Genomic DNA, 26927 nt, shown 5'->3' on the forward strand with positions numbered 1-26927 from the left:
TGAAGCCCCTACTACATTTTGCTGAGTTTCTGTTTATTTCTAAGAGTATTTGCTTGATATGTTAGACTGCTGTGATTCGGGACCTAGAAATGATATATTTATGATGAAGTATACCTTTATCAACATAAAATTACCCTCTGGCATTGCATCTGATGTTTTTCTGTTTTGCCATGTGTTCTACTTTTTATTATGTTAATCTCCTACTCGATTCTGCTTATTCTTGATATATTGTTGTCTTCGGTTAGTTTTCTTTTTGCATTGTTGGTGTCATTTTGATTAAGGTTTGTCTTTTGTAGGCAACCAGTACTGTATTTTTATTTTTAGGCCAGCCTGGTGGTGCGAAGTGTAATAGAACGCTCTGCCATTTTCATGGTGGATCTGTTCTCTGGTTTTTTTATGTCATCCTGTTTTTTTCATGCCTGCTTTTCTCACCATTTTCTTTCCTCTCTCACGTGGAAAACATGTGTTTTACTTTGCTGGTCTTTGGTTTTGTCAGTTGTTTTTCCCTCTTGTGGCTAAGAAAGTTTGTTTCCTAACATGGGCGTCAACTAGTTGCACCTTTCCATGTTTATAAAAGTTCAACAAAAACACTGAAATTAAAGGAGTGTTGGTTTAATGCCAAGAATAAAACCGTATATCTTTCCAGGTGACGAATTAATATGCTTTTACTTTCTCCCACTCACTTTCTGGTTTTGTTGATTTACCTGGAATTTGACACAGATCATTGTTGAAGTTATTTTATATAATCATTTTATTATATTTTATATAATGATTTTTTTAAGCAGTGTTTCATTTGCACCACCATATATTACACAAGCCTGTTTGTGTTGCTGAAGTAGTTTTCATGCATCCTACCGTACCATGCCATAAGTTGAGTCTTGGTTTTATTTTTTTTTAATTTATTTATCCTTAGAGGAGATCTTCAAATGTATTTTCACGCAGCTCAGATAACTGAAATGCTCCGTGAGCTTGCTTACCCTAAGAATTACTTTCCACTCCCTACGTACACGAATGGTAAATTCACAATGCACAGAATTCCTGTGGCGTGTCTTTTTTTGAAACTCTTCTATGTTGTTTCATGGTTTTCTGTTTAGTATTCTGATCGGGTTCATTTATTGTGTTGTGTCTGTTACGATACTTTAAGCAAAAAGACATTTTATTAAATTATTTAACAGGAAGTCTGGAGGCGACCCCTAGGGCTCCTTCAGCTGGCTGAGAACTGATGTCCCTGCCGCTGTAGTCAGCATTTTTTGTTTCCCTTCTGGTTGTAAAAAGGCTGCCATAGCTCCATGCATCACGATCACTTTGAAGACAGGAAGTAAAGGGGTCAGAAATGCTCTTTTCTTCAGTGGCTTTTCTGGAAGTCTGCCCAGCAGACTTCTCTTATAATCCCTGGGCCAGAACGAAGTCATGGCTCTTTGTGGCTGTGACCGAGGCTGGGAAAATGAGTTTCTCTTGTGGCAGTCAGGACTTACCTCAGGGGCTTGGCAGTTCACCCAAAACAAAATCTGTCAGAAAGGAGCAAGAGAGGGTGATTTTTGCAATACCGAAAAGGACGTACGCTCCTTGAGGTGTGCCTAGAGGCATCCCACAGAATCGTAGGATCGGAAGGACTGAACATAAAACGTAATAACTGTCAGTGTCCAGATATGTCAGACGGCCTTATCATTCTTTACCATAATATGCCATTCTGTCATCAACTAGAAGTTGGTGTGTTTTCCCAAGATTCCAGACATTGCTGTTACATTTGACATGAGCAAGGATTAGGGAACCAAACAAATTACCCTGACCTTGGTTGGAAAAAATGTGCACACACCATGCCAAGACAAACATGGGGTGTTTGGTTCTCTGTATGGAATAGTGATAGGCTGGGGCCACAGGGGCAGTTAAAATAGTGAATCTTCTACTTCAGGGTTATATTCTTACGCTTTTGTTGTTTTAAGATTTTATTTATTTGAGAGTGAGAGAGAGAGCAGGCATGCACAAGCAGGGGGAGGGGCAGAGGGAGAAGCAGACTCCCTGCTGAGCAGGGAGCCCTACAGGGGGCTCGATCCCAGGACTCCAGGATCATGACCTGAGCCGAAGGCAGACGCTTCACCCACTGAGCCACCCAGGCACCCCTGTTAAACTTGTCCAGGGACATAACGAGCTGTTTGCCGTCATCTGTGTGAGGGAATGGATCCGCTGCAACCTTCAATGACTAGTCATCGTATCGTTATATGGGAAGTTGATCTGTGTCCGACAGTCAACAACACAGAGCAACTAACTATATCTTTGAAAAGAGTGGTCCCTCCAAACATCATCCTTGATGGCACATAGCTTTCTTCTACCAAGTTCGAAAAAGTCAGAACTGCTGCTCAGTGGCCACCCAGACTCCATTATTTTGAGGCCACGGCCGAAAGAGAAAGATACGGAGCAGAAAAGAAAGCCCACTGCCTGATCAATCCCTAAGAGAGATACTCTTAAAGATTAGCTTCTTTGGGACAGCAGGGAGCAGATAAATTAGAAGCACATCTCTGCTCAGAGCAGTGACCATAAAAACTCAATCCTTGGCAACTTGGAAGCAGAGTTGGTGTCGCTGAGCGGGACAGTTGGTGCCTCGTGTCCCAGGGGGCAGGCAAGGGGCAAGAAATGGGACATATGGTTCTTATTGTCTGATGCGCAGCGTGGGCTTCCCTCCAGAGAGGACAGCTTTTTCCCTGGCATCGGGAGGAAGGAAAGTGGGCAGTCCTGTGCTCTCCGTCTCTGCACGGACTCCACGCAAACGGCGAGCAGGAGCAGATGACAGAAGCTCAGATGGCTTCATCCAGGGCTGTAGTTTTCACAACTTCCAATAGCTCTTGACTCCTGAAAAAGCGTTCAGTTAAAATTTAGTGCACGTAAAGCCAGAGGCAGTAAAGGGCAGTTGATGGCCTTTGAATGAAAGAACAGTTTTATCCCATCAGACGTGCTTGCTGCGGGCCCCACGGGGAAGCCTAACGCTTTCCCGCCTTGGGAGGAGGACACCTCGGATCCTGGGCCTGGGGTGTTCTGTGAGTGAAGAGTGTGTGTTCGTGCGTTGCCCCCCGCCCCCAGGGCATGTGTGTGCTTTCTCCTCTGGGACCCCTGGCTTTCCAGGGGCATCAGAGGACTTCCCAGCAAGTGTGGGGAATGGTGAATTAGGCCGGCTCGAGTTTCTCGTGTCACAGCAAGGATAAGCATGCTGTTTTAGGCCATGCCCCGTTCCGTACGCGGTTCAGGATACAAGAACCGGCAGTATTCGAGAGAGCTCTTTTAGACTAATAATTTCAAAGCAAGACAAACCCATGGTGATTAATGGGGCTTATTCCCATCACCTGCCAACTAGATTTTTAAGAAGCTTAATTTCAGATGGGTCCTTTAGAGGTTTTGGAATGTCTGAGGATTTGGTTCTCTTCCGCCTTAAGAGACCTCTGTGGAATAAGCTCCCTAGCCATTAGGACTGATCAGAAATTAGTTGATTAGGTGGAATATAGTGCCATGATCACTGCTGTTTTAATTAAATGAACACTATATGACAACTAGTTAGCTTGCTTCTTTTTTTTTTCTTTTTTTCCTTTCAGTTTTGCCTTCTTTTCCATTTCCAACACCCACTCTACACCAGGGTCTGTCCAGCCTTCCTAGAACTCCACAGCAAAACGCATGGTGAACTTGGCCATGGGAGGCTGATTATCTGTGGGTGGCCCGAGAGGAAGTGCCCGAGAGGCATCCCACCCATTCTGGCCTGTAAATGCTTTTCATGCTCTGAAGGTAGAGGGCCAGCCTGTTTCAAGTACCTCCCACCTCCTGTAGTGAGTCCAGACTTCACGGGTGGGCTAGATCTTCTTCCACGGGGCCCTGGGTGTTGGGGCCTTATTCCAAAGGCCTCAGACTTGACTCGAAGTATCGGGCTTCACAGCCATGGGAGGGTGTGAGGAATACAGCACAGGCGGGGTCCTTACGTGTTGGACACTGGGACTTAGCTTGAGGTGGACGGGGAATGGGAAACCAAAATCTTCTAGAGAAGTGGTTTTTAACCTCTGTGCTCTGTGGTCCATATCAGAATTGGGTGTATAATTCCAGAGCTCCTCAGATGAGTCTAATTACAGCTCCCTAGTAGAGGACCAGTGTCCGTCAGTCTTCTGCCAAGTTTCTTAAAATGAGGCCTAAGAACAACCTGCTTCAGCTTCACCTGGGGAAAAGGGGAGCTTCTAAAATTAGATTCTCAGGCATCACTCAGACCTACCCCGGGGGATGGGCCAAGGCATCTGCATTTTCATAGCCCTTCTGAGAGTCTGACACTAACTGTCCAGACTTCATGGCGATCGGGAGTCCAGGCCCCGCCCCCAAAGGACATTGGTATCCTGAATGAAGAGTATGTGCCTGGTGGGTGCCCTGGCTGGACAGCTTATGTGGGAATCGGCAGCTCCCATGGGGACGGCTGTGTCAGGCTGCCGGAACACACACAAACAACAGACCCGCTCTTTTTTCCCCATTGAAATGGAAACCATGGAAGTGGTCTCTGTGGGGGAGCGCGAGGGGACAAATGTGCGTTCAGGGCCTCTTTGGGGTCACCTGCTGTTCAGAGCCTTCCTCTGAACAGACAGTGAGCAAACGGGCTGGGACGTGAGACAATCCACTTGAATCTATCTCGAGGTTTTGAAACGTCCCGGCCTCACCGTCTGAGCTTGACCCTCACACAGCTTCTCCCGGTTGGTCTCACCTGGCCGACAGGTGTGCGTGGAGTCTGGCACACTGTCAGGTGCTGGGTGTGCTAGAGACGGCGGGGCACGCAGCCCCAGGGCTCCTTCGGCAGCTCTGTCTCCCCGGGGCCCGGCCCGCGGTGTGTACTTTGGCATAGGATGGAGACCGGCCACATCGCTCTTCCCTGGAGTTAAAAAGTGAATCATTACACCTCAGGCCACTTCTCCCCATTTCATCCCACCCTTCTCCTGGTTGAGGACAGAACTGCTTTTGTTTCTCCGTCCTATAGAATTTGGTTGGATTTGAAGCCACCTGTTTGTTCCATAGGGTAACCCAGGCCCACTCTGTGACTCAAGAAGGTGGGAAAATACAACAGGGTAAGTACACTTACATGCAAATAGACATGACAGAATTATATAGAATAGTTTTTTAGGAACGTGGAAATTACCAGAATCACTCAAGAAATAAAAAATATGAATAAATACAAGCCACGAAAGGATGTTACAGCAATAAAAAGTTTGCCTTCCCCACATGGACAAAGCTCAAGTGGGTTTACGTAAAACACAGGCCAGTTTAAAGAACAGAAAAAGAGGGAAAGCTACCCCGTTTGCTTCATGAGGGCAGGAGTACCTTGCTATGAAATTGGAAAAGGAAAGCATAAGAACAGAAACTTGGAGACCAGTCACGGTTATGGTTATAGAGTCAAAAGATCTCAACCAAATCCTCACAAATCTAATACAGCTCTATTTAAAAAAAAACAAAAAAACATAGCCAGTTAGAGTTTATTTTAGGACTACAAGAATGACTGAGCAAAGACACTGTATTGATACAATTTACCTTCTCAATGGATTAAAGAAAAGCTAGGATCTCCTGGGTGACTGTGTTAGTTAAGCATCCAACTCTTGGTTTCAGCTCAGGTCATGATCTTAGGGGTCATGAGATCGAGCCCCGCATTGGACTCCATGCTCAGTGTGGAGCCTGCTTGGGATTCTCTCTCTCCCTCTGCCTCTCCCCCCCAGTTGCATGCATGCACTCGTTCTCTCTCTCTCTCAAATAAATAAATAAAACCTTTTTAAAAATAAAGAAGAAAAGCTATATGACCAACTTAATAAATGGAAAGGGAAAAAATCAGCAAAATTTAGCACTTGCAAGGGAATTTCCTTAACCCAATTAAAGGTATCAATAAAAGATCCGCTGCAAACATTATGCTTAATGATGAAAATCTAATCACATGGACATCAAAGATGGGATGGAGGCAGGCACGTTCTCTACCCCATTTTTTTAAACCGCATTTTATACCGCAGGCCATCACCAGCGCCTTATTAAGACAAGAACCATAATATAGGTAAGAAATGGAAAGAAAAGGACAAAGTGTGGATGACTTGATTAGCGGAAAATCCAGGAGAACCTACAGACTGTCAGAACAAAGAAGGGAGCCCCGTGAGGCTGCGGCACAGTGTCCATCTGCAGAGACAAGCAGTAGGACTGGCCTGTTAGGAGACAGGACAACAGACCCCACTCTTTAGAGCAAGCAGAACATGGTTAGGAATAAATGCAACATAAGATGCGCACAACTTTTCTGGAGAAGATTAGAAAAATACAAAACATAACTGAAGGGGGTGCCTGGCTGCCTCCCTCAGTGGAGCCTGTGACTCTTCATCTTGGGATCCTGAGTTCAAGCCCCACGTTGGGTGTAGACATTACCTAAAAATCAAAACAAAACAAAAGCGAACAAAAAACCGTAATTGAAGGACCCAAAAAAACCGCAGTCGATATTCTAAAGATACCAATTCTCTTCAAATTAATGTGGGAATTCAGTACAGTGTCATACGGTGCTTTTTCTCATGAAACTTAAAAGAACTGATCTTTAAAATCAAAAGGAAAAGCACATAGCCCCAAATAGCCAATAAAAGCCTTGAAGAACAACACATCGTAGGCAACCTCCCTTGTCGGATGTGAGGACTTACTTCCAGTTAAGGCAGTGTGGTGTGAATGCAGGGTTACACGAATAGATGAACAGAACGGAAGTGGAACCAGAAACAGAACTCTGCATATAAAAAATGCAGTGTGGGGGCGCCTGGGTGGCTCAGTTGGTTAAGCCGCTGCCTTTGGCTCAGGTCATGATCCCAGGGTCCTGGGATCGAGCCCCACATCGGGCTCCCTGCTCATGCAGGAAGCCTGCTTCTCCCTCTGCCTGCCGCTCCCCCTGCTTGTGCTCTCTCCCTCTATCTCTGTGTGTCAAATAAATAAATAAAATCTTAAAAAAAAAAATGCAGTGTGACAGCAGCGACATTACGAATCCAGGAGGAAGTAATGAGCTATTAAGTGGTGCTCAGACAACGGATCATCCACGTAGGAAAAATGAGATGACAGCCCTCCCATTCATGAGAGTATCTATGGGTAGGTGGAGAACGTGAATGTTAAAAGTATTTGTAAAAGTTAAAACATCTGGAAGAAAATCTACGAGAATATATCAGTGACCTTGGGTCATGAGAACATGACCCCAGGGCCACAGTTTGAAAAGCAAACTTAAAACGTACATTTGACAGAAGACATCACACACAAAACTAAAGGATCTGCCACAGACTTGGAAAAGATTTTTACAGTGCATCTGGCAGACAAAGGATAATGTCCAGAATATACAAATTGCTGTCATCGAGTAATGGTGAAGTAAAAATCTAATCAAAAAGTAGACCGAAAATATGAGCAGGCAGTCAACAGAAGAAACACTCCAGTCAGCTTATAAACATATGGAAAGATGTGTGGCCTCTGGTAACTAGGGAAATAAAAATCAGAATCCTAAGCAGCCATTTCTTACCAGTCTGCCTGACAAAATTAAAACACTGTGACAGTACCAAGGGGTGGTGAGACCATGGAGCAATATGAACTTGACCTTGTGGGTGGGAGTGAAACTGCTAACAGCCATGTTACAGCACAGTTCGACTGTCTCAGGCTCAGTTGAAGAGGGACATAATCTACTACTAGCAGTCCCCACTCGTGGGTAGATAATGCAGAGAAGCTTTCTCAAGCATGTAAAAAGACAGTGTCCACTGCTGCATTATTCCTAACAGACAAGTTAACAATCCACAGAAAAGGGGCGCCTGGGTGGCTCAGTCGTTAAGCGTCTGCCTTCAGCTCAGGTCACGATCCCAGATCCCAGGGTCCTGGGATCGAGCCCTGCATCGGGCTCCCTGCTCCGCGGGAAGCCTGCCTCTCCCTCTCCCACTCCCCCTACTTGTGTTCCCTCTCTTGCTCTCTCTCTCTCTGTCAAATAAATAAATAAAATCTTAAAAAAAAAAAAAAAAAAACAATCCACAGAAAAGGGACGGAATGTGCTGTTTGCCTTCTGTAGGCAGCTAGCTAGTCAGCAGTGAACGTGAAGTAAATAGAGCAATGTGGATTAAAACAGGCGTATTCCCGAAAGGTGCAAAAAGCAAGTCGCCGTGCAGTGTCACCCATATAAATTTCAAATACACACAGAACAATACTATATATTTTTTTATGAATAGGGACATGTGTAGTTTATTGAAAACATACATAGGGATAATGAAGTACCAGATTCAGGATGGTGGTTACCTGGTGAAGGTAGGGTTTGAGGTGAGAAGGACACAAGGGACTAAACTACCACCTGTCATGTGCCCCTGTTGTAAAATTAGGTTTTTTTTTTAATTTATTTATTCATGAGAGAGGGGGAGGGGCCGAGGGAGGGGGAGGGAGAGAATCTCAAGCAGACCGTGCTGAGTGTGGAGCCCGACGCGGGGCTCGATCCCATGACCCTGAGATCATGATCTGAGCTGAAATCAGGACACTCAGTTGACTGAGCCCCCCGAGGTGCCCCGTAAAATATTAAGACTTGATAAAAGTGAGTGGAGGGTGTATGGCTGCTTGTGTAATGCTCTCTAGGTTGTGGGTATGACATCTTCCTCGTGCATACACACACCGATGGCGATGGGGTAGAGGTTGCCTGGGCAAAAGCAGCTCTCCCCAAGAAGCCATGGGAAACTCTTCACCATGGTGGGTGTAGCGTGGTCCAAGGTTTGACCCTTATCTTTGCAAACCCAGAAACTTTTGCTTTTTGCTTGTTTATTTGCTTCCCCCACCCCCCCCCACCCCCGCATGCTTTGCTTTGTTTCATTGCCAGCAAACCAAAGCTAGATTTGTTTCTCAGGGGCAGACTCAAAAACGGAATTCACAGATTGAATGAACCCAGAATGCCAATTTAGTAATTTGTAAAGAACAATACATAGGACAGCACCCACTCAGCCTCGCCTGAGCCTGGGGGTGGGGTGTTTCCCCCTTGAGCTGCTCCCCGGGAAGCAGAGACATGGCTGGAGGGTGACTCGGGGGCACGTGGTGAGAAGTGTCTGCTGCAGAAACTAACATCCAAGGTTCCCGTGGCCAGAAGATTTCCTCCAACGCAGGATTCCAGCTTGTAATCAGGATACAGGCTGCGTGTTATGCTCAGGGTCGTGGGGTCTACACATCCCTCTTTCGGGACTGGCTGGAAGCACCCCGCGGGCTTCACGGAGGGGCTGAGCATCTCTGAGGCTGGGAGACCAGAAAATGCCAACGTGGGCTTGACATGGTTTGAAACGTTGCCTTTTTACCTTTTCGGGTGTGTATATTTGCCATCTCTTCCATCATAGAAGCCAGTCTTTATGCTGACATAGAGTAATGCTTAATTACTAATTTAATGACTAAATTAATTACTAGTCAGCCAACGTGCTTGGTATTTTCCTTACAAAATCTGAGTTGAATGGGCATTTCAGGGAGACGGAGCATATTCACCCAGTGTTTCTTCATTCCTGTGCCCCTCCGTTTGGCCGTTATGCCCGTCTCACTAAGCGTGGCCTTGCTCTGCACATTGTAGATGCTCTGGAACTCTCTTTTATCGAAGCCTGCTTCTCCATCCCCCACCCTTCCATCCACTGAGCTCTTCTCGCGGACCTCGGAACCCTTCCTCCCCCGAGTGACCATGCGGTCGTCCCCCAGATCGTCGTGTGCATTAGTCTCTCTCATGCCCGTCACATCGGCCTCAACTCCAAGTTCCTGGAGAAAACTCCATGCTAACCACCACGTGCCAATGACAGGCACTGATCATGCACAACTACCAAATGCGTATTACACCCCTGACTTATAATTATAGTGGCCTTTCCCATTTTCAAAGGTGCTTTTTCGTACATTTTTATTTGATTTTTCCGGTAACCGTGCAAGATTATGAGAGCCACGTTCGCAGATGCCACAGTCGGTAACCAAGTCTACCACGGGCCCTTTGCGGAAATACTAGGCCAGCCAGGATGGTGGTGAGCCGTGGCATGCTGGGGGTGGAGTAGGAAGACATACATTATTCAACTCCTGCATTCTTAAACAGAGCCCCTAGCTTCCCAGCGCATTTGGGGATGCATCTGAAGAGGTGCTTTGGGTTCTTTGATCAACTTGATGATCAACCCCAAATATAACCCCCACATCAGAATGACTCTGCCCCAGAGACAAGTTCGTTCTTCAGAAGGGCTCGGGAGCACATAGTGGTTGAGATCAGCCGTTTTTTCCATTCCAGCCACTCAAGAGTTCAGTTATTGATAGCCGTGTGGTCGCAGAGCAATTTTAAAACTAAACTCAAGACTTAAAAAAGAAAACCTTTGTGTCCAGTTTTTCAAGTCTGCGTTTTACTGGGTAGGACGTTACCAGAATGACCGCTCTGCTACCAGACCCATGGAGACTCAGGCCAGCTTGTGGCCCAGAGCCCTGTCTTGCGTCCCGGGCATCCCACAGCTTCCAGTTCGCGTCGGCTGCAGACCCGTCCCGCCACGGACCTGAAGGACGCTGTGGTTCGTCCTCCGCTCCCCAAGAAAGCTCCAGTAGGAACGTGCCCCCGGCAGCCAAGTCCCCCGATGAGCTGCTCTATCGGGCCTTCTTTCACTCACTCTACAGTAGTGAAGACTGGGTGGCACGGATAGGAGTCTTTAAATGCAAGATTTATTCTGTTTCTTTTTAAAGAAATTCTGCACTCCCCCCTCCCCCTTCTCTTGGCTCTGAGTGAGGAGTTCGGATCTGAATCCACACACGTCCGTACACACATACACTCTTAGCTCACGGGGTGTAAGATAGTTCTCAGTTTTTGCTCGTTATCCCTCTTTGCCTTAAAAATGTGATGCCTCTTAAAAATGGCATGCCTCCTGACTGCCAAGCCCTAGCAAAACTTGGTGCCTTATGAATATGCAGAGGAGTTTTCCGTAAAATGATGTGGCTGCAGCAGCCCTTTGTGTTCTGGAAAAAAAAAACATTTCCAGGGGCCCCTTGAGACTTCGCCCGTGCTCGTGGAGAACGAGGCTTCCCGAAGAGAAGAGGAAGCCGGGAGAATAGGGCATGATTGGATTGGTTAAGTGGACGATGATTCGAGGAGGAAAAGTGCTTCCCTGGTTGAATCTGTCCGTGGCCGCGCTGCCCCCCACTGGCCTGGGGGGCCCCTCACTGCGGAGGGTATCGCTCTTCCGATGCTGCTCGTTAGCATTACGGATTGAGTCCCGGGGAAGGACTGTCTTCGGGAATTTGTTTACAACTGAACCTTGCACACCCTTCCTTAATCCAACAATTGGCTAATTCTTAAAATTGAAAGAAAAGGAGTAACAGCAAAACTAGCCTATCCGTCTACTTGTCATTAGAGACTCGGCTGTCGGGAGCCATAATGAGGTACCATATTAATTCCAGAATGTGTTTTTGTCCCCCGGACGACAGTGACGGTTAGATTATGTAGTTTTCTCGTGTTAGTGAAAGTCAGCCTATCCAGATAACCAGAATAAGTAAAAAGAAGTCCGTTTTGTGATTCTGAATTAATTACTTCTTAATTGCACTGCTTTTCTCGCTCCTTTTCGAAATTTGCTTCTCTGAAGTCATTTTCCCAGTCAGGAGGGAAAATTAGTGTCTGTGGGCCATTTTCCTTTCAGATGTCCCCGTTCGTGTGGAATTGCTGGCCATTGTCCGTGAGCTGCTCGCTCGGCCACTTGAGTCCTTAACTGCTTAAATGCTTTTAGCTGTGGCTGAGCTCCAGCGATGACTTTAAGAAATCTGTCTTCTTTTCCCACTGATTTGCCATTTAAGATAGAGGCCTTTAATTTTGGAAGCCGATCCCTCACAGCCGCGATAAATGGCGTTAAGAGCTAACAGGTAGAACAAGGTTTTTAAAGTGGATTGGCACCATGGAAGGTTTCCAGCGGCTTCCGTGCGGGTGGCAGTATGCTTCACTGCATGAAGTGCAGGGACAGTCTGCAGATCACAGAGGCCAGCAGGGACGGACCTCGTGGTGGGCGCCCACGGACAGGTCCCTACCCTGCTGCAGGCTCCCAGCAAAAATCTTTCACTCTTTGGACCTTGGGTATAAAAAGACTGTTCCAGAACGGTTTCTCTCAGGGCAAAGAGGCTTTACTGTCTCCCCAGCCTTTTTTCAAGCGGGTGTCCATGGTACCACCATTTTGGGGGAAACTCTCTAAATGTACTGAAACCCCAAGTTGATGGTTGCCTCGCGGTCCTAACAGGCTGCAAGCCCGCCCCAGATGTATTGCTCTGTGTCTGGAACCATCACCTCCATGCTTGCGTGTCCTCCAGGTCGACGGGGCCTGCCTTGGAGGCTCCCTTATGATGGTTTCTACTGAGCTGGGTCTACCTTAATGGGTCATTTCTGCCTCTAGTGTGGGATACTTTAGCGTCTTCAACCTCGAGCTGGCCGAGTCCTATTTTTGAAAAGAGCCATTCCTTGTCCTCGCAGTCTTGTGTCTGTTTGTGGAGAACAGACGTGAGAAGTGCCTTGTGTTGACCCCCATAGTTTCTCCACACTGCCCCCCCCTTCGCCCCAGATCGACTTTGTTCAGAGGCAGTCCCTGGGTTCTTTCAGTACTCCTTAAAATGAAAGGTGAGAGCGGGCGGGCTCAGGTTCCCACGGGCCCACACCCTGCCCCAGCCTTGCAGGGTGACAGATGTGTGTCCCTGCTGCCTTGGGGTGGGGGGTGGGGGTGGTCGGTGGGACAGAGCCAGGTTCCAAATACAGCTTTGCCAAGATTCCCAGAAGCCCCACGTGTGCTGCAGAAATGAGAAAAGAGCATCAACACACAGTTGGCCCCACCCCCCAGAAATAACCACTGTGAATTGTGAAAAGCACATCTCTAGAGGTGTATCTGCATGTGAGAATAAATTGGACTTCACTGTTTTAAAACATGCTTTTTTTTTCTTCAGCGTTAGAAAGATGTTCTCAATATGTTACTTTTCGCCGAAATCATCTTTTAAAATGTAACTCCGGTTGTGTTTTTCTGTTTCCTTATGTCCCGTTGTCACTTTCTCTCAGAATGTGCCGGTCCCTTCTGCAGATAACCAGTTCGTCCGAGAAGGTCCACCCCAGCCGGGCGGGCTGCTTGCGCTCTCCAGAGCCTTCCCGAGACAGGTCCGGGTTCTTCGTTCAGAGAACCGTCTTTTCCCTTCCCTCAGGTGTCAACGGAAGCAGTGGCGGGTAGACCTGCCAGCCACCAGCGTGGTGATCACGTTCCACAATGAAGCCAGGTCGGCCTTGCTGAGGACAGTGGTCAGGTGAGGGCAGGAGAGGCCCCCCGTTGCCCACCTGCTGCACCTTATGGGAGGCGTTCACTGGTAGGGGTGCTGGACACGGCCCCGCGTCCCCAGTGCACTCGGGCCAGGGCTGTCTGTGGGGGGGACAGGCAGGTCCCTTGACTGCAGCATGAGGAGTGGCTGATGGCTTCTCCAGCCAAGGATTGGGACCAGCACATGAGAATTCCCCACCCCAAATGATACCCCTTACAGGCCTCCAACCTTTATTTTTCTGTCTCCTCAGTGTGCTTAAGAAAAGCCCTCCCCACCTCATAAAAGAGATCATCTTGGTGGATGACTACAGCAATGACCGTAAGTACCATGTCAGATTCCTCCCCCATGCCCGGCCCTTCTCCTGGACGCCAGCTTCCCTTAGTGTGGGTGCTAATGATGAGTTTCCTGAAAAGGCCAGAAATCAGGGCCCGCAGAAAGAAGAGGTGCCTCCTTGATGCCCCAGGACATCCTCCACCCACAGATGACCGAGATTCACAATACTTGAATACGAAGCCCATGTAAACGGGGTTCCACATGTTCTGCTTCTCTCTGTCCCTAGCTGAAGACGGGGCTCTCTTAGGGAAAATTGAGAAGGTGCGGGTTCTCAGAAATGATCGGCGAGAAGGTAAGACTCTTTTCTTAATTGAATACCAAGACAGTTGAATTCTGACTTTTCCCGAGCCCGGCAATAACTTAAAGAAATGTTTCAGCTAAAAGAACAATTAACTTTCTAGTCTTTTTTGTCTGTCTGTCTCTCCCAGAGCCTCTTGGGAGCCTCTCCCTGCAAAGCCTAGGGAGGACATTCAAAGCTTAATTGAAATTGTTTGTATACTAGGGCAGGAGTTCAAATTATATTTTTATTTATGTATTTAGAAAATTGGCTCCTCTCTTCCTTTTACAATCTAGGAAGTCTTCTCAGTCCCTGGAGTACTAGGGTTTAGAAGAAAAACAAAGATTTAGCAATGAGAAGTTTAATGACTCCATGCTCCAGGCATCTGATAAAATAAGGGATTCAAGTTTGACAGCCCGCTGAAGGTGAGGCATCCCAAGAAGGGAGATAGCCCTGCAATTACATGCTTATTGGATTTTGCAAATGCCAGCTTCAAAACCTGCTGTCAGTCTTATCTGCCGGAGCTGGGCTCATCGAGTCGACTTTATTGGCAGGTATAAGAGAGACTCCAAAGGGGGAAAGTATTACTTTGAAGTGTCTGGAAAGGAAGCTAAAACCACAATGTAACATCCAGTGTATCAGTGCTGTTGGAGGGCATGGTGGCTGGCATCTAGACTCCACCATAGTCCGGAGAAACCTTTCCGTATAGGAAGATTGCACAGCTTCAGAACATGCCATTTTGGTTATTTGAGGATGACTCTGTTGATCTGGAGTGGTGCTTGCATTCCCCGATCAATGGACACTCTTTCTTCTGGTTCCCTGGACAGTGCAGCTGCAGACAAGCAGTGCAGTTTTTCTTAGCACGAATTTCATCCGCCATAAAGTGATTGAGCCTGTTTGGACAATGCCTTCAGCACCATATTTTAACAAACTCAGGTCATCAATCCAGATGTTCAAGATACATAAACAGTGGGACCGGCCTTGCTCCTAAGCAAACTCTATTTGCTGGACTCCCATCTGTCTCCCAAGCTTAGAATAAACCAAAACTTTGAGATCAGACTGAAAATCTTGCCTTACATTTGCTTCCAGATGAACTGCATAATACCTTTTTGAATTTAAACCCAAAGTGTCTGCTAGCACGGGGGAGGGGGGTGGGAAGGAAGAGGTGGAAAAGAAAGAAATTATTTTTCACGTTGGCATTTTATAACTGACAAATCACGTGCTAGCCTCGTCAGAGAGTGCCATTAGCCTCAGAAATCAGTGCTTCTAAGTGCTTTAAGTTAGGATGTTCACTCGGGTAAGAGCCCATATTGATGCTTTGTTTTGAAATGGGATGAGGAGGGGCCACTGGCGGAAGGGAGAGGGTGGGAAGTCTATATGAAGCAAATGAAGTGTGCGATAGCTGAGTGAGAGAACGGACGCACACAAAGGTATATGTGTGCTTGGCTGTACGTGTGTGTGTGGTGTGTGTGTCCCGTATATTTGAACATATAGACGGATGCCTACAGTATTGCTACTAGATGACAGAGAAAATCACTTGCATAAAATACGCCTGCGAAGGAACAGCTTAGCTTCATCTGGCGCTGAGGATTTCATTGTGCCAGTGATTCTTCATCTCGCTGTTCATTAGAATCAGCTGAGGAACTTCAAAGATGACCTTGGCGGAACCCGTGTGCCAAATTCTGTGTTCCTGGGATGGTTACCAGCTGAAATCTCCATTTTTTTCTGCCTTCTGATCGTTCCTTTTCACGGACTGCTTGGGGTCTCTCTGTGCCTGGGGATCAGGAGTCAGCCGAGGATTTATGGGGAGGTTATCACCAGACTGGGGGCTGACCTCCTTTCCGGGATCTCCTCCTTCAGTTTCCGGCCACTCCAGAGACCCTGGACTCTGTCCTCTGACACCGCAAGCCAAAAAGGCGGTGTTGCTATGGGTCGTAGAGTAACCATGAGAAACACCACATGCATGGGCACTCCACTGGTTTTCTTCTTTTAAGAATTAAGGCATTTCTGCCTGCTTCTGACTGCTATCTGGCCCTTTCCAATACTTGCTTTTTCTGTTTTGATCGGGGTTTAGAACTGTGCTCTGAGCAAGGGTTTGCCCAATACAAACTGATACTCTTGCCTTCGCAACAGCAGAACTGGAAGCCTTTGTCTCTTTTCCCTCCCGTGGCGTGTAGCTCTATAAGAACCATTGAAAACCCATTTGACTACTGTGTATGAAGGAACTTAAGACACTGGTCCTCACTGGTTGTGAATAGTCACATCATCTTCATATACAGTCATCCCCCTTATACGTTCCAAAACCCCCAGTGGATGCCTGAAACCACTCGTCATATGGGACCCTGGATAGACTCTTTTTTCTTAGGCATACATACCTCCAACGAGGTTTAAGTTATAAATTAGGCACAGTAAGAGATTAACAACAATACGAGTAAAATAGGATAGTCATAGTATACTATAAAAAAGTTATGTGGATGTGGTCTCTCTCAAAATACCTTATCCGATAGCACTCACCCTTCTTGTCCTGACATGAGATGGTAAAATGCCACGTGATGAGATGAAGTGACGTGAGGGACAGAGACCCAGTGACATAGCGTCAGGCTACTACTGACCTTCTGAGGAGACATTAGAAGGAGGGTCATCTGCTTGCAGACCGCAGTTGACCGTGGGTAACTGAAACTGTGAAAAGCGAAACCACAGGCCAGGCAGGGGGTGCTGTATAGAGCCCAGCATCCATCGCAGAGGCCATATATGACCCCCTATCCAGTGACACAGATACCACTTGTGATGAGACTTTGCATGATTGTAAAAACCCTATATTAGCAACGGGTCACAAGTATATAAATGGTATTAATTTGACCGATAGTGGAACTAATTTTTTGTGTAAAAGCCAGTCACCTGGGGTTTGTCATGTATGTTTTTGGGCTGTGCTAAGTCTTTGGAAGACAAAGATATTTGCAGCACTGTTCTCATTACATTATCACCACCAAATGGGCTCCATCAGCCCCTGGAAGCATCAGAGTAACACCTTCCATGGCCCAGTTCATTAGAAAACCCTGTCACTGTGTCACAGGAAAATCGTTGTAAAAGTTCCACACTTGAGTTGCCCGACAGAGGAGACTCCAGTTATGTAAAGGCCTTTCTCAGAGGGCGAGTCTAAGACAGTTGTCTTCCCAGGCACCCAGTGAACTTGGAAGAAGTCGTCCCGACAGAGCTCTGTCTTGGTGACCACAGGGCAGTACTGCCCCTCCCACCCAGGCTTGCGGGGGGCGGGGGGGGGGCGGGGTCGATGGCGGGGCTGGAGGAGCTCATCCGTGGCCTTTGTCTCAGGTACCCTGATGCGCTTTTGAAATCCCTTCCGCAGGCCTGATGCGCTCGCGGGTCCGGGGGGCCGACGCGGCCCAGGCCAAGGTCCTGACGTTCCTGGACAGCCACTGTGAGTGCAACGAGCACTGGCTGGAGCCCCTCCTGGAGAGGGTGGCCGAGGTGAGGCGCGGGGCTCGCGCTGTGCGGCAGGAAGTGCTGCTTGGACATCTGTTCCTAGAGTGTTGTCTTCACCATAGGAATCTACGGCCGGGGAGAAAAGCACTTGACAGGTTGGGTGGGGGGTGGTCTCCCGCGGTGCTGCTCGCTAAGAAACCCAGCCTGCGGGCTGGTGGCGGGGCGGGTGCCCGTGACCACACCGTTGACCCGTTGAGGCTGTCAGGGTGACCCGTGGCGCACTCTGTGTACCTCTGTCTCTAGAAACATCATCAGTGGTATTACTTTTGGCCTTTTGCCATGTCTCTTGCCTTTTACTTGGTCTATTGACTTTCTTTCCTCCCTCCTGAGAAAGTGTTTCTTTGGGGTGATAAAACAAACTTAACGCAAGTACTAGAGAAATAGAGAATGAACAAGTCATGCCTTTTACAAGTCAAGCGTGACAAGGACATAAACAATGGACAGTAAGTCATGGAATACTAGCCACAAGCTACTAGTAATTACCATAGGACAATGATGTTGATCTTGTACACTAGCAGTTGTTGATAGGATGGATGATATCTAGTGCTCTTTACTAACCGCATGTTAGGCACATTACCAATCACCTTTAATCCAGGTATTACCCCCATTTGACGCATGAGGGACTTGGGGTCCAGGGAACTTAACACATCCAAAATTCATATAGGAGGCAGAGCCAGGGTGGCCAAGAATGTTCGAGCCCATCCCTAACTGAGCCCTCTTACACATCGCACCCACCTAGCCGAAAGAGGAACCCCCGGGAATCTCCACCCCACCTCTCCCGGGCCAGTCCCCACAGCCCCAGGCTGTCCCCCAGGGAGGCAGAGGACACAGGGAAGCCACGGCCCAGACGCTAGCACGTGCGAAGACCCCATGCGTCCACGGCGGAACTGTCAGAATTATTTCCAGTACCCTCTCCTCAAGTAAGGACGGAAGGCGTGGAAAATTGTAATTCTCACTAGTTCCAGTCCTATCAAAAGAAGTCAAGACAAAAGAAGTGGACTGAGAATTTGAGCACATTATATGTTCTTTGACTCCCACGCCCAGGTCCAGCCGGAGCCGGGCAAGGAAGATCGGATTCTCCGAGCTCAGTGCCCCGCACGGGGGTTTCTACCCTGTAAACTTGCACCTGGGGGGTGATGGAACTTTATACTCTTCTCTCACGTGTTCCTCTGATGTATTCTGTTCTTAGCTCTGCAGCTTCTGTTACTAATTTGTTTTTCACAGTCTTTCTTCTGGTTAACGCGGGTTCTGTAAATGGCTCAAGGAAAGCATTTACTCTTTTGTTAACTAGCCGCATGGGGCGATGCCTCTCACCAGCATCAAGCATCTGATTTTAAAGAGGGCAGGGAAGTTAAAAGGCCTTATGTTCACAAACCACCAGAATAATAACTGTGGCAAAAAGAAATGCCTCCAAGGGGGAAAAATGCTTTGTCGGGTAGACTCACAGGGCAGACATACTTCGAATCTGGGATTCTCGAGTTGACTTGGGTTACCTTCAGCTGTGATGATAACCATGTGCTTCTCATCACACATACCTCGGGCCCACAGAAACAGATTCCTAGCATCGTGGCGTGGCTGTCTCAGCCGGGCGTCCCTTCCCGAGCTTGACCACAGCTCACAGGATAGGATACGTAAGGACAGCCGAGCTTCGATTCTGTCAGAAGGAAAGCAGCCCCGTGCTGGGAAGTTTTGGCATTTGGGGAAACAGAAAAGAATGCTGGGGACACACAGGTGCAGGCCTCGCCATCAGCCAGGGCAGCAAACGCCAGAGGTGTCCCGTGGCTACAGCTGTCGGCTCTTGGGGAGCGATTCTCTCTGCCCCCCCCCCCCCACTGCCGACTTCAGTCGGCACAGAACAGACCCTGTCCGTGACAGTGAGGGCGGGGCGCGTGGGATGGGGAGCCCCCAGCCTCCGTCTCCATGGGCCTGGGGGCTGGCAGCTGGTGAGAGGGGCGGCGGGTGTCGCTGAAGCCGCCGGACACCGATGCCTGCCTCCGGTGGGGCGGGATGCTCTGTTTTGTTTGTGATACTGACTCCCGTCTTTTGTCAATCTGTTTTTCAGGACAGGACTCGGGTCGTGTCCCCTATCATCGATGTCATTAACATGGACAACTTTCAGTACGTGGGGGCGTCCGCTGACCTGAAAGGCGGTAGGTGCCACCCCTGGTCCGGCCTGCCTTGCTCTGGCTGTCTGCATGGCGGCTGATCACTGCTCCCGCTCGGTGTCATGAGGGACAGTGACAGCAGCTTGCTCACCGCCAGCGCACGTGCCACGAGCAAAGGGCGTCTCGTGCCCGACAAGTAGAATCTCATAAAGAGAGAGAAAAATGGCCTTCTTTCCCTTAAAGAACTTCCTGTGCTTCCTGTTCCCCTCTTATCTCTTTGACCTTCTGTGGCTGTGATGACATGTGTGGCTTAGTACACAGTTTCGGTGTCATTTTTAATCGGAGAAGATTAAGCCTTTCCAAGTCGGAGTCTGGGACGAGGCGTCGCCAGGGCTGACAGGCGGTCTGTGGTGAGCATCACAGAGCCTGGGGTTTGTAGCGTGAGAGGGCTGGGCTTGCCTTTGCCTCCTTCCTCTCTGACACCAGCTCCCCTGACAGCCTGCGTCTCCCAGGTGGCAAAGCCCGGGTCAGCCAGGTCATCCCCGGCTCCTGCTGACCACCCAAGCCCACTCGGCACCCCTACACCTGGCTTGGTTGTGGACCCCTCCTCCCCACCCTGCTGACCATGCACATCCTGCTGTGAAGGGCCACACCAGCTTCCTGTTGGTCCTCACAGCCTCTGGATGTGCTCCTTCACACCCAGCCCCCCTGGGGCCCCACGAATAATTTGTCTCATGCTCTCCACCTTCTCAAAAACTATCAGAGGCCCCAAAGACCTTCTGTTCACATGGGCTGTATGTATCAGCATTTGCTGTATTAGAAATTAAAGCCAAGAAATTGTTAAAACACAAGACAATGCAAGTACACATCCTGTTGTCCACCAGCGTGCCAATATCACACGTTCTGCAGCTTCTGGAAAACTCCATCATGTACTTTTGAAGGAGTGAGCATGAAAGAGGCATGTGAGGTCTTAGTGTAAATACGAAAGTAGTCTTGATGGGATAGACCCCCGAAGGGTCTGTGGACCCCCATGGGCTCCTGGACCGGGCCTGGAGAACCACCGAGCTCACGTAGCGCCTCATGGTGCTGAGAGGTGCATAGGAATCACGCCGGACGCCTCGAAGGAACTGGTCACATGACGTCTGGCTCTTACTGGTTGTCTTTCCATCCCTGGGGCCGGGGGATGGGGTGCGGAGGGCGGTGAGTGGCTGGCAGGGGCCCAGCAATGAATGCTCTGTGCTCTAAAACTCAGCTGTTTGGCAGCCACACCTCTCAGAACTCAGCTGAGAGCCAAGAGGTCAGCAAAGACTAACCAGAGCAGCTAAAAGAGATATCAAAGCTTTTGCCTTCTGTTTGTGTAATCTATTCACTATTGATTCTTTACACCTGAGATCCATGGTTTCTTTTCTAGCTGTCCAGCTCCCCAGTTGCTTTATGTGAAACAAGGGGCTTCTTTTCCCACCTTCTAACACTTGGAGCTGATTAGAGGAGGACTGACTATTCCGGACAGACACACAGACACAGGATTAACTGACAGTCTAGTGTCAAAAAAAGACCGTGAAACCATAAAATGGGGCACGGCCTCAGAAAACAGAATGCTGAGACAGTCAGTGGGAGTCGGGTTTTTGACCCCACCTGCCATGTCACCGTGGGCCGGCCAGTTCACCTCTGTGCCTCAGCATGCCCATCTGAGAAGTGGGGAGATGGGAACGCCAGCCACGGGGGTAGTGAAAGGATGAGAGTAGCCAGCGTGAGGTCAGTGACGTGAGCAAGCAGCTCCCCCATCCCGAGGCATCAGCCACAGGATGGTCACGGTGGGAGGACTCTCCTTACATCAGGAGACGTAACCTTCAGAAAAGATGCTTAGCAAATGGTGAGAAGGTTTGGGGTTTTAAAGAGGACCAGTCCCTAGTTTTCAAGAACACCTTAGTGTTCAGAATGTCTTCTTCCCCCCAGGATTTGCAAGAGCTGCGATTGATGGGCTCTCTTCTCCCATAGCAGCTGCTTATTCGAGAGCCAGTGCAGGGACACAGATGCCCTGGGGCAGGGGGTGGGGGTGAGGGGTGCAGGCCTCCTGCTGGATCAGAAGAAGACGATGCACCAGATTTCCTCTAGGAGCATTTTCTCAAATCCCTTTAGGAAAAAAAAAAAAAGGATGATGTTTTTAGCAGATTCTCAAAACCTAATAAAGTTTGTCTCTTTGGAACAAATTAATAATAATGACCGTTCAAAAAATGCAGGTAATATTATGTCACCTGGCCCATTGGGGCCTTTGTATTGTCTGTTCATAACACAGGCAGGACGTTTATTGTTTCCCTGGTTGAGGCAGGCCCTCTGCCTCAGGGAGAGCTGGGCTCTTCAGGAAAAGCCTGCGTGGAGCCTGCCTCAGTCTCCCTTCCGTGCTGCTGTCCCTGCCGCTTGACCTCCCAGCAGCTCGCTGCTTCTTTGCTAGCCTGCCGCACTTGGCAGTAACAGCTGGGAGGCCTTTTTAGTCCCCTGCCTCTGGTTGGACCATAAAGGATACTCTGCTGGCCCAGGAGACCCCCAGCCCACGCCTCCCATCCTGCTCTGTTCAGGCTGCAGACACAGGGGCTGGCAGGGCAGTTGAAATTTGACCTCCGAGCACACTGAAGAGAAATCCAGACTTGGGCACTGCACAAGCCCTGCCGACCAATGAAAAGCCTGGTGGCACAGAGCTAAAGGATAGACGGCCCTGGAGTAGTTAGGTTTGGCTGTCAGACCTTTGGAAATGCAGTGAGCCACCTGTCACCAAGAAGTGGTCTCCTCGTGTGTCTCGAGAGCATCAGCAGGTGGGGTGTGCTGGCGCCCACTGGCTCGATGCAGGGTGCCTTCTGAGTAAGGGAAGACCCAACAGCTTGGGCCAGGGGCCCACAAATGTCAGAAACCGTGTCCTGAGTGACCTGTGGATTCTAAACGCGAATTAGGACAGCTGCCATGTTTCTCAGAAATCACAGCCTGCTGCCCGCTGTGCCCCTTCCTTTGGCTCGTTTTCACCTAAAAGTTTTCCCTCTGCCACCTCGCCCCCCATGGTTTATCCCTATCAGAGTTATTCTCAGGCATTTAAATTGTAGGAAGGCCTGACCCACATTTTCTGTTTGGGGTGAGCTTTTCAGGGAAGGAGTCGGTCGGTGTATGTCCTCCCCACTGGCCCCCCCGCTCCAGGTTCTTCCCTCTCCTGCTGCTTTAGTGGTGGGTGTTTTTATTTAATTTTTTGCTGTGGGTGGTTTTCAGTGAGTCCAGTCCAAATATCAAATACGTCTAAAACTCTGAGGGACAGAGGTGCCAGGAACGCACTCAGTTCTCGTCAGCACCCTAATGTTTTGTTTCTTTTACGTGGCCGGCAGGTTTTGACTGGAACTTGGTCTTCAAATGGGATTACATGACCCCAGAGCAGAGGAGATCCCGGCAAGGGAACCCGGTCGCCCCCATAAAGTAAGTGCCGGAATCCTTCCGGGTGCCCCTCCCAGGTAAGACCCTGGCTCTGGCCCCATGTTTCCTAGAGACGTAGTTAGACTCTTCATTTTCCTGCCCGCTGCCGACACCGTTTCCCCTGTCCTGGCTCAAGGGAGAGTTTCTGCCACCGAATCATAGAATAAAGTACTTTGAGATTTCCTCAGATGAAGCCTAACCTATAACTATAGGAGGCAGATCTATGAGTTCTGGGAGTTCCCTCACGTTTATACTGTAGAGCGGTTTCCAGCAGGGCAGGCTCTTCAAGTTGAACTCGGGGACCAGGGAAAGGGGAGGGCGGGGGAGTCCTCTCGACTGCTGCCCTTCCTGGTTGGCTTCCCTCCCTGAGCTGCCTCTGCTCTCCTGCTGGCCCACAGAAGACAGAGCTTGTAGCCATTAACACCTGGCTTTCAGAGTCAACCACCTGTAGCTGGGCGTGAATGTGGGCTACCTCTTCAGGCTAGACATACATAAGTGGCAGCATTGCCACAGACTTCTGGCACTGACTTCCGGGCACTGACCACCCACACTGACTTCTGGGCACTGACCACCCACACTGACCACCGGCACTGACTTCGGGCACTGATCTCCGGCACTGACTTCCAGGCACTGACCACCCACACTGAACATCGGCACTGACTTCCGGGCACTGACTGACCACCGAGCACTGACCACCCACACTGACTTCCGGGCACTGACTTCCGGCACTGACTGACCACCGGGCACTGGCCACCCACACTGACCACCGGTACTGACCTCCGGCACTGACTTCCGGGCACTGACCACCCACACTGACCACCGGTACTGACCTCCAGCACTGACCACCCACACTGACCACCGGTACTGACCTCCAGGCACTGACCTCCAGCACTGACCACCGGTACTGACCTCCGGCACTGACTTCCGCACACTGACCACCCACACTGACCACCGGTACTGACCTCCGGCACTGACTTCTGGGCACTGACCACCCACACTGACCACCGGTACTGACTTCCGGCACTGACCACCCACACTGAACGTCGGCACTGACTTCCGGGCACTGACTGACCACCGAGCACTGACCACCCACACTGACTTCCGGGCACTGACTTCCGGCACTGACTGACCACCGGGCACTGACCACCCACACTGACCACCAGTACTGACCTCCGGGCACTGACCTCCAGCACTGACCACCCACACTGACCACCGGCATTGACTTCCGGGCACTGACCACCCACACTGACCACCGGTACTGACTTCCGGCACTGACCACCCACACTGAACACTGGCACTCGCTAGCATTTATCCAACATGACAGTGTGCTCCAGACCGCCAGCACTCGACGTTGAGTTCTCAGGGCATCTCCTGGGAAAGAAGTAGGGGCTCAGTTAGCCCCGTCCCAGGCTGAGGAAGCACAGCGGTGTTGGTCCCAGCTAACGGGAGAAACTGGCTCCAGGACGAGAAGGAGACTAGCTGACACTAGCGAGCATTTCCCGAGTGTGCTGAGGGCTTGTACATATGATTTTTTGAAATCCTCTAAGGAAACCGAGGCACAGAGAGGCCAAGCACTTGCCTAGGGCCGCTTGTCAGTGAGTGCCTCCAGCTTCAGTGGTCACTCTCTCTAAGGGGACACCTACTCCGCAGTGGGAGTGCCTGAACAGGGCAGGTGGGAGGCATTTGAAGCCAGCAGTGAGAGCAGCCCGAGCTCCAAAGGGGGAGCCATGGCTGTGCTGGGGTTTTTAAGGTCAGCTTCTAGACCTGACCTTGGCATTATAATGCAGGAGATCTAACCCTGACCTCTGGCCCGTCTCCCTCTCCCCTTCCACCCTCTCCGCCTTTTCAGAACCCCTATGATTGCTGGCGGGCTCTTCGTGATGGACAAGCTCTACTTTGAAGAACTGGGGAAATATGACATGATGATGGACGTGTGGGGAGGAGAAAACCTGGGTATGTGAGAGCCTGTGTCTTCGCTTTCCAATTCTGATGAAACGGTGGCCTTTTCCTACCCACCAAGGGCATCGAAAGGAAAAATGGAAGCTTTGAGGAGGCTGTTAGGCAAGAGCAGGTGGTATGCAGGGAGCCAGTTGGAAAAAAAGAAAACAACTGTAAAGACCTTAGTCACCATTCATCACACACCGTCAGTCCCCAAATAAGTATAAATAGCATCACTTCCACTACAGTGTCTGGGGCTGGGCGTTAAATCTGTCGCCCTAAGTTAGAGCACAGGATGCTAGAAGACAGGCCGTCTCCTTGAAGGGAAAGGCAAGTTCTTTAACATCCTTTGGATCCGAGGGTTTGGACAGCGAGCCTGTGGGATCCGTGTTCCTCCATGTGGGGTGGAAACCAGCCTGCGCCAGCCTCGTGGGGTGGACTGAATTGTGCTGCAGGAAGTCACACAGAGCCGAGAGGCCTTGGCGTTTAAGCCCTTCTTGACTACGTTGTGAGTGGTTTTAATTTGGTTTGATTTTTTTTTTTTTTTTTTGGTTTTTGTTTTTAATAACCCATGCAAATCAGTTTTCTTTAGGTTTAGGGACAATGAAATTTTATAGACTTCGGTCCGCATTACTAGCTGCATCATATTTATTGCGTTAAAATAGAAAGACTCTTCTTATTTTGTTTTATTGTTTGTTTAGGGTTTTCTGCCAGGGGTTCTGAACTGAGTCTCCTCAGCCACTGTTGCTATTGAATTCATTACACCGGCCATGGGTGGGCATGCCTGGGAGAAAGCAGAGCCGGGCAAGGACGTCACTGTCATTTTTAGTAGTTTTACCTGTAACAGAAAGTTGGATATTTTTTTGTTTAAAAGAAAAAAAACGAGACTAGGCTTTTATTTTTCTCTCATTTTATGATGTGAAAGTTTGTGATAACATCTCCTCTGCAGAGCATTTGTCTGCCGTGGTTTGATGTTGAAAGCTTCTCTAGGCTCAATAACTACACTGGGACAAAGGACCATGAGTCAGACTCCTTTTGGCTTTTTTAACGATACGTTGACAGGTAGGGAGGACTTGTATTAAAGTCGTTTGAGCACGAAAGGCTTCAGAAGTATTATTAATCTTCTGAGGAGAATTCTGAGTCACCCTCGCTCCACAGACGTCTCCTGATGGCTTCGTGGAGACCTGGCCAGCCAGGACCCCCCAGTAGGACAGTGCATCACTTAGGTGACCATCTCCTGAAGCCACCGAGTGGTTTTCAAAATGTGTGCTATTACGTAAAAGCATGGATTAGGCCGATGAGGTGGTGGCCAGCCTTGTGTCACAGGGTAGAGCGTTGACTAAAACATCAAAGGGGACATTTCACAGAGACCAGAGGAAGGGAGAGAGTTTTCTTAAATGACCTGGTTTGGTTGTTGGTGGTGGTGGTGGTTTGGTTTTATATTCATGGAGCTGTGCCATAGGGGAGGTTCCCCAGAAGGGCTTGAGGGGCCTGGGGTCAGGGTGGGGCGGGCAGGGAGGGAGGGGCTGGAGCAGCCCCTGCCTGGGCCCCGTCTAGCACCTTCCCTCCCCTTGCCTGGCTCGGTAAAGCCACTCCCGATGAGTCTTCCCACTGTCTTCAGAGGTCAAGCAGGCATATGGGTTCCAGCAAGGGAAGTCCCCAGTATGATTCTTTCTTTCTGAGACCGCTGTGACTTCTTTCTCTGAGCACTGGCTGCACATCCGGTGGCTGTCCAGCCTGCGAGGCATGTGTGGACGTGTGTCGGGAGAGGTGTGGGGTGCAGGGATGCGGGAGTAAAATCCAAAACCGCCTCCTCCAAATACACCCACCCCCCAAACTAAAGAACCACTGCAGCTTCTGCTTTTCCTAGCTGGTCGTGTGGGCCTAATGTAAGCAATTAAAAAGACAAAGAACCTGATCCTGAGCCCGAGGGAGACACAGGGGTCAGGTTCCTTGGGCATAGTTGTCCTTTGTACCGTGTCCCCACAGCAATTAGGATAGAGGCTATCTGCTTCCAGTATATTAGTTCATTTTAT

At 49.3% G+C, this 26927-nt stretch overlaps 1 protein-coding gene across 1 annotated transcript in view; it reads left to right on the plus strand.

The window, feature by feature from the left end:
• GALNT2 (polypeptide N-acetylgalactosaminyltransferase 2) overlaps positions 1–26927 on the plus strand; it is a 179051-nt gene that overhangs the window by 131593 nt on the left and 20531 nt on the right. Inside the window, exons 4-10 of the mRNA XM_028104528.2 lie at positions 13177–13275; positions 13538–13605; positions 13847–13912; positions 17262–17383; positions 19461–19548; positions 22869–22956; positions 24803–24906. Coding sequence (XP_027960329.1) covers positions 13177–13275; positions 13538–13605; positions 13847–13912; positions 17262–17383; positions 19461–19548; positions 22869–22956; positions 24803–24906 — 635 coding nt within the window. The remainder of the gene's footprint in view (positions 1–13176; positions 13276–13537; positions 13606–13846; positions 13913–17261; positions 17384–19460; positions 19549–22868; positions 22957–24802; positions 24907–26927) is intronic.

This window comes from Eumetopias jubatus, unplaced genomic scaffold (genome assembly GCF_037043125.1).
Source record: "Eumetopias jubatus isolate StellerSeaLion01/CBP00866 unplaced genomic scaffold, mEumJub1_p1.0 scaffold_17, whole genome shotgun sequence".
Lineage (NCBI taxonomy): Eukaryota > Metazoa > Chordata > Mammalia > Carnivora > Otariidae > Eumetopias > Eumetopias jubatus.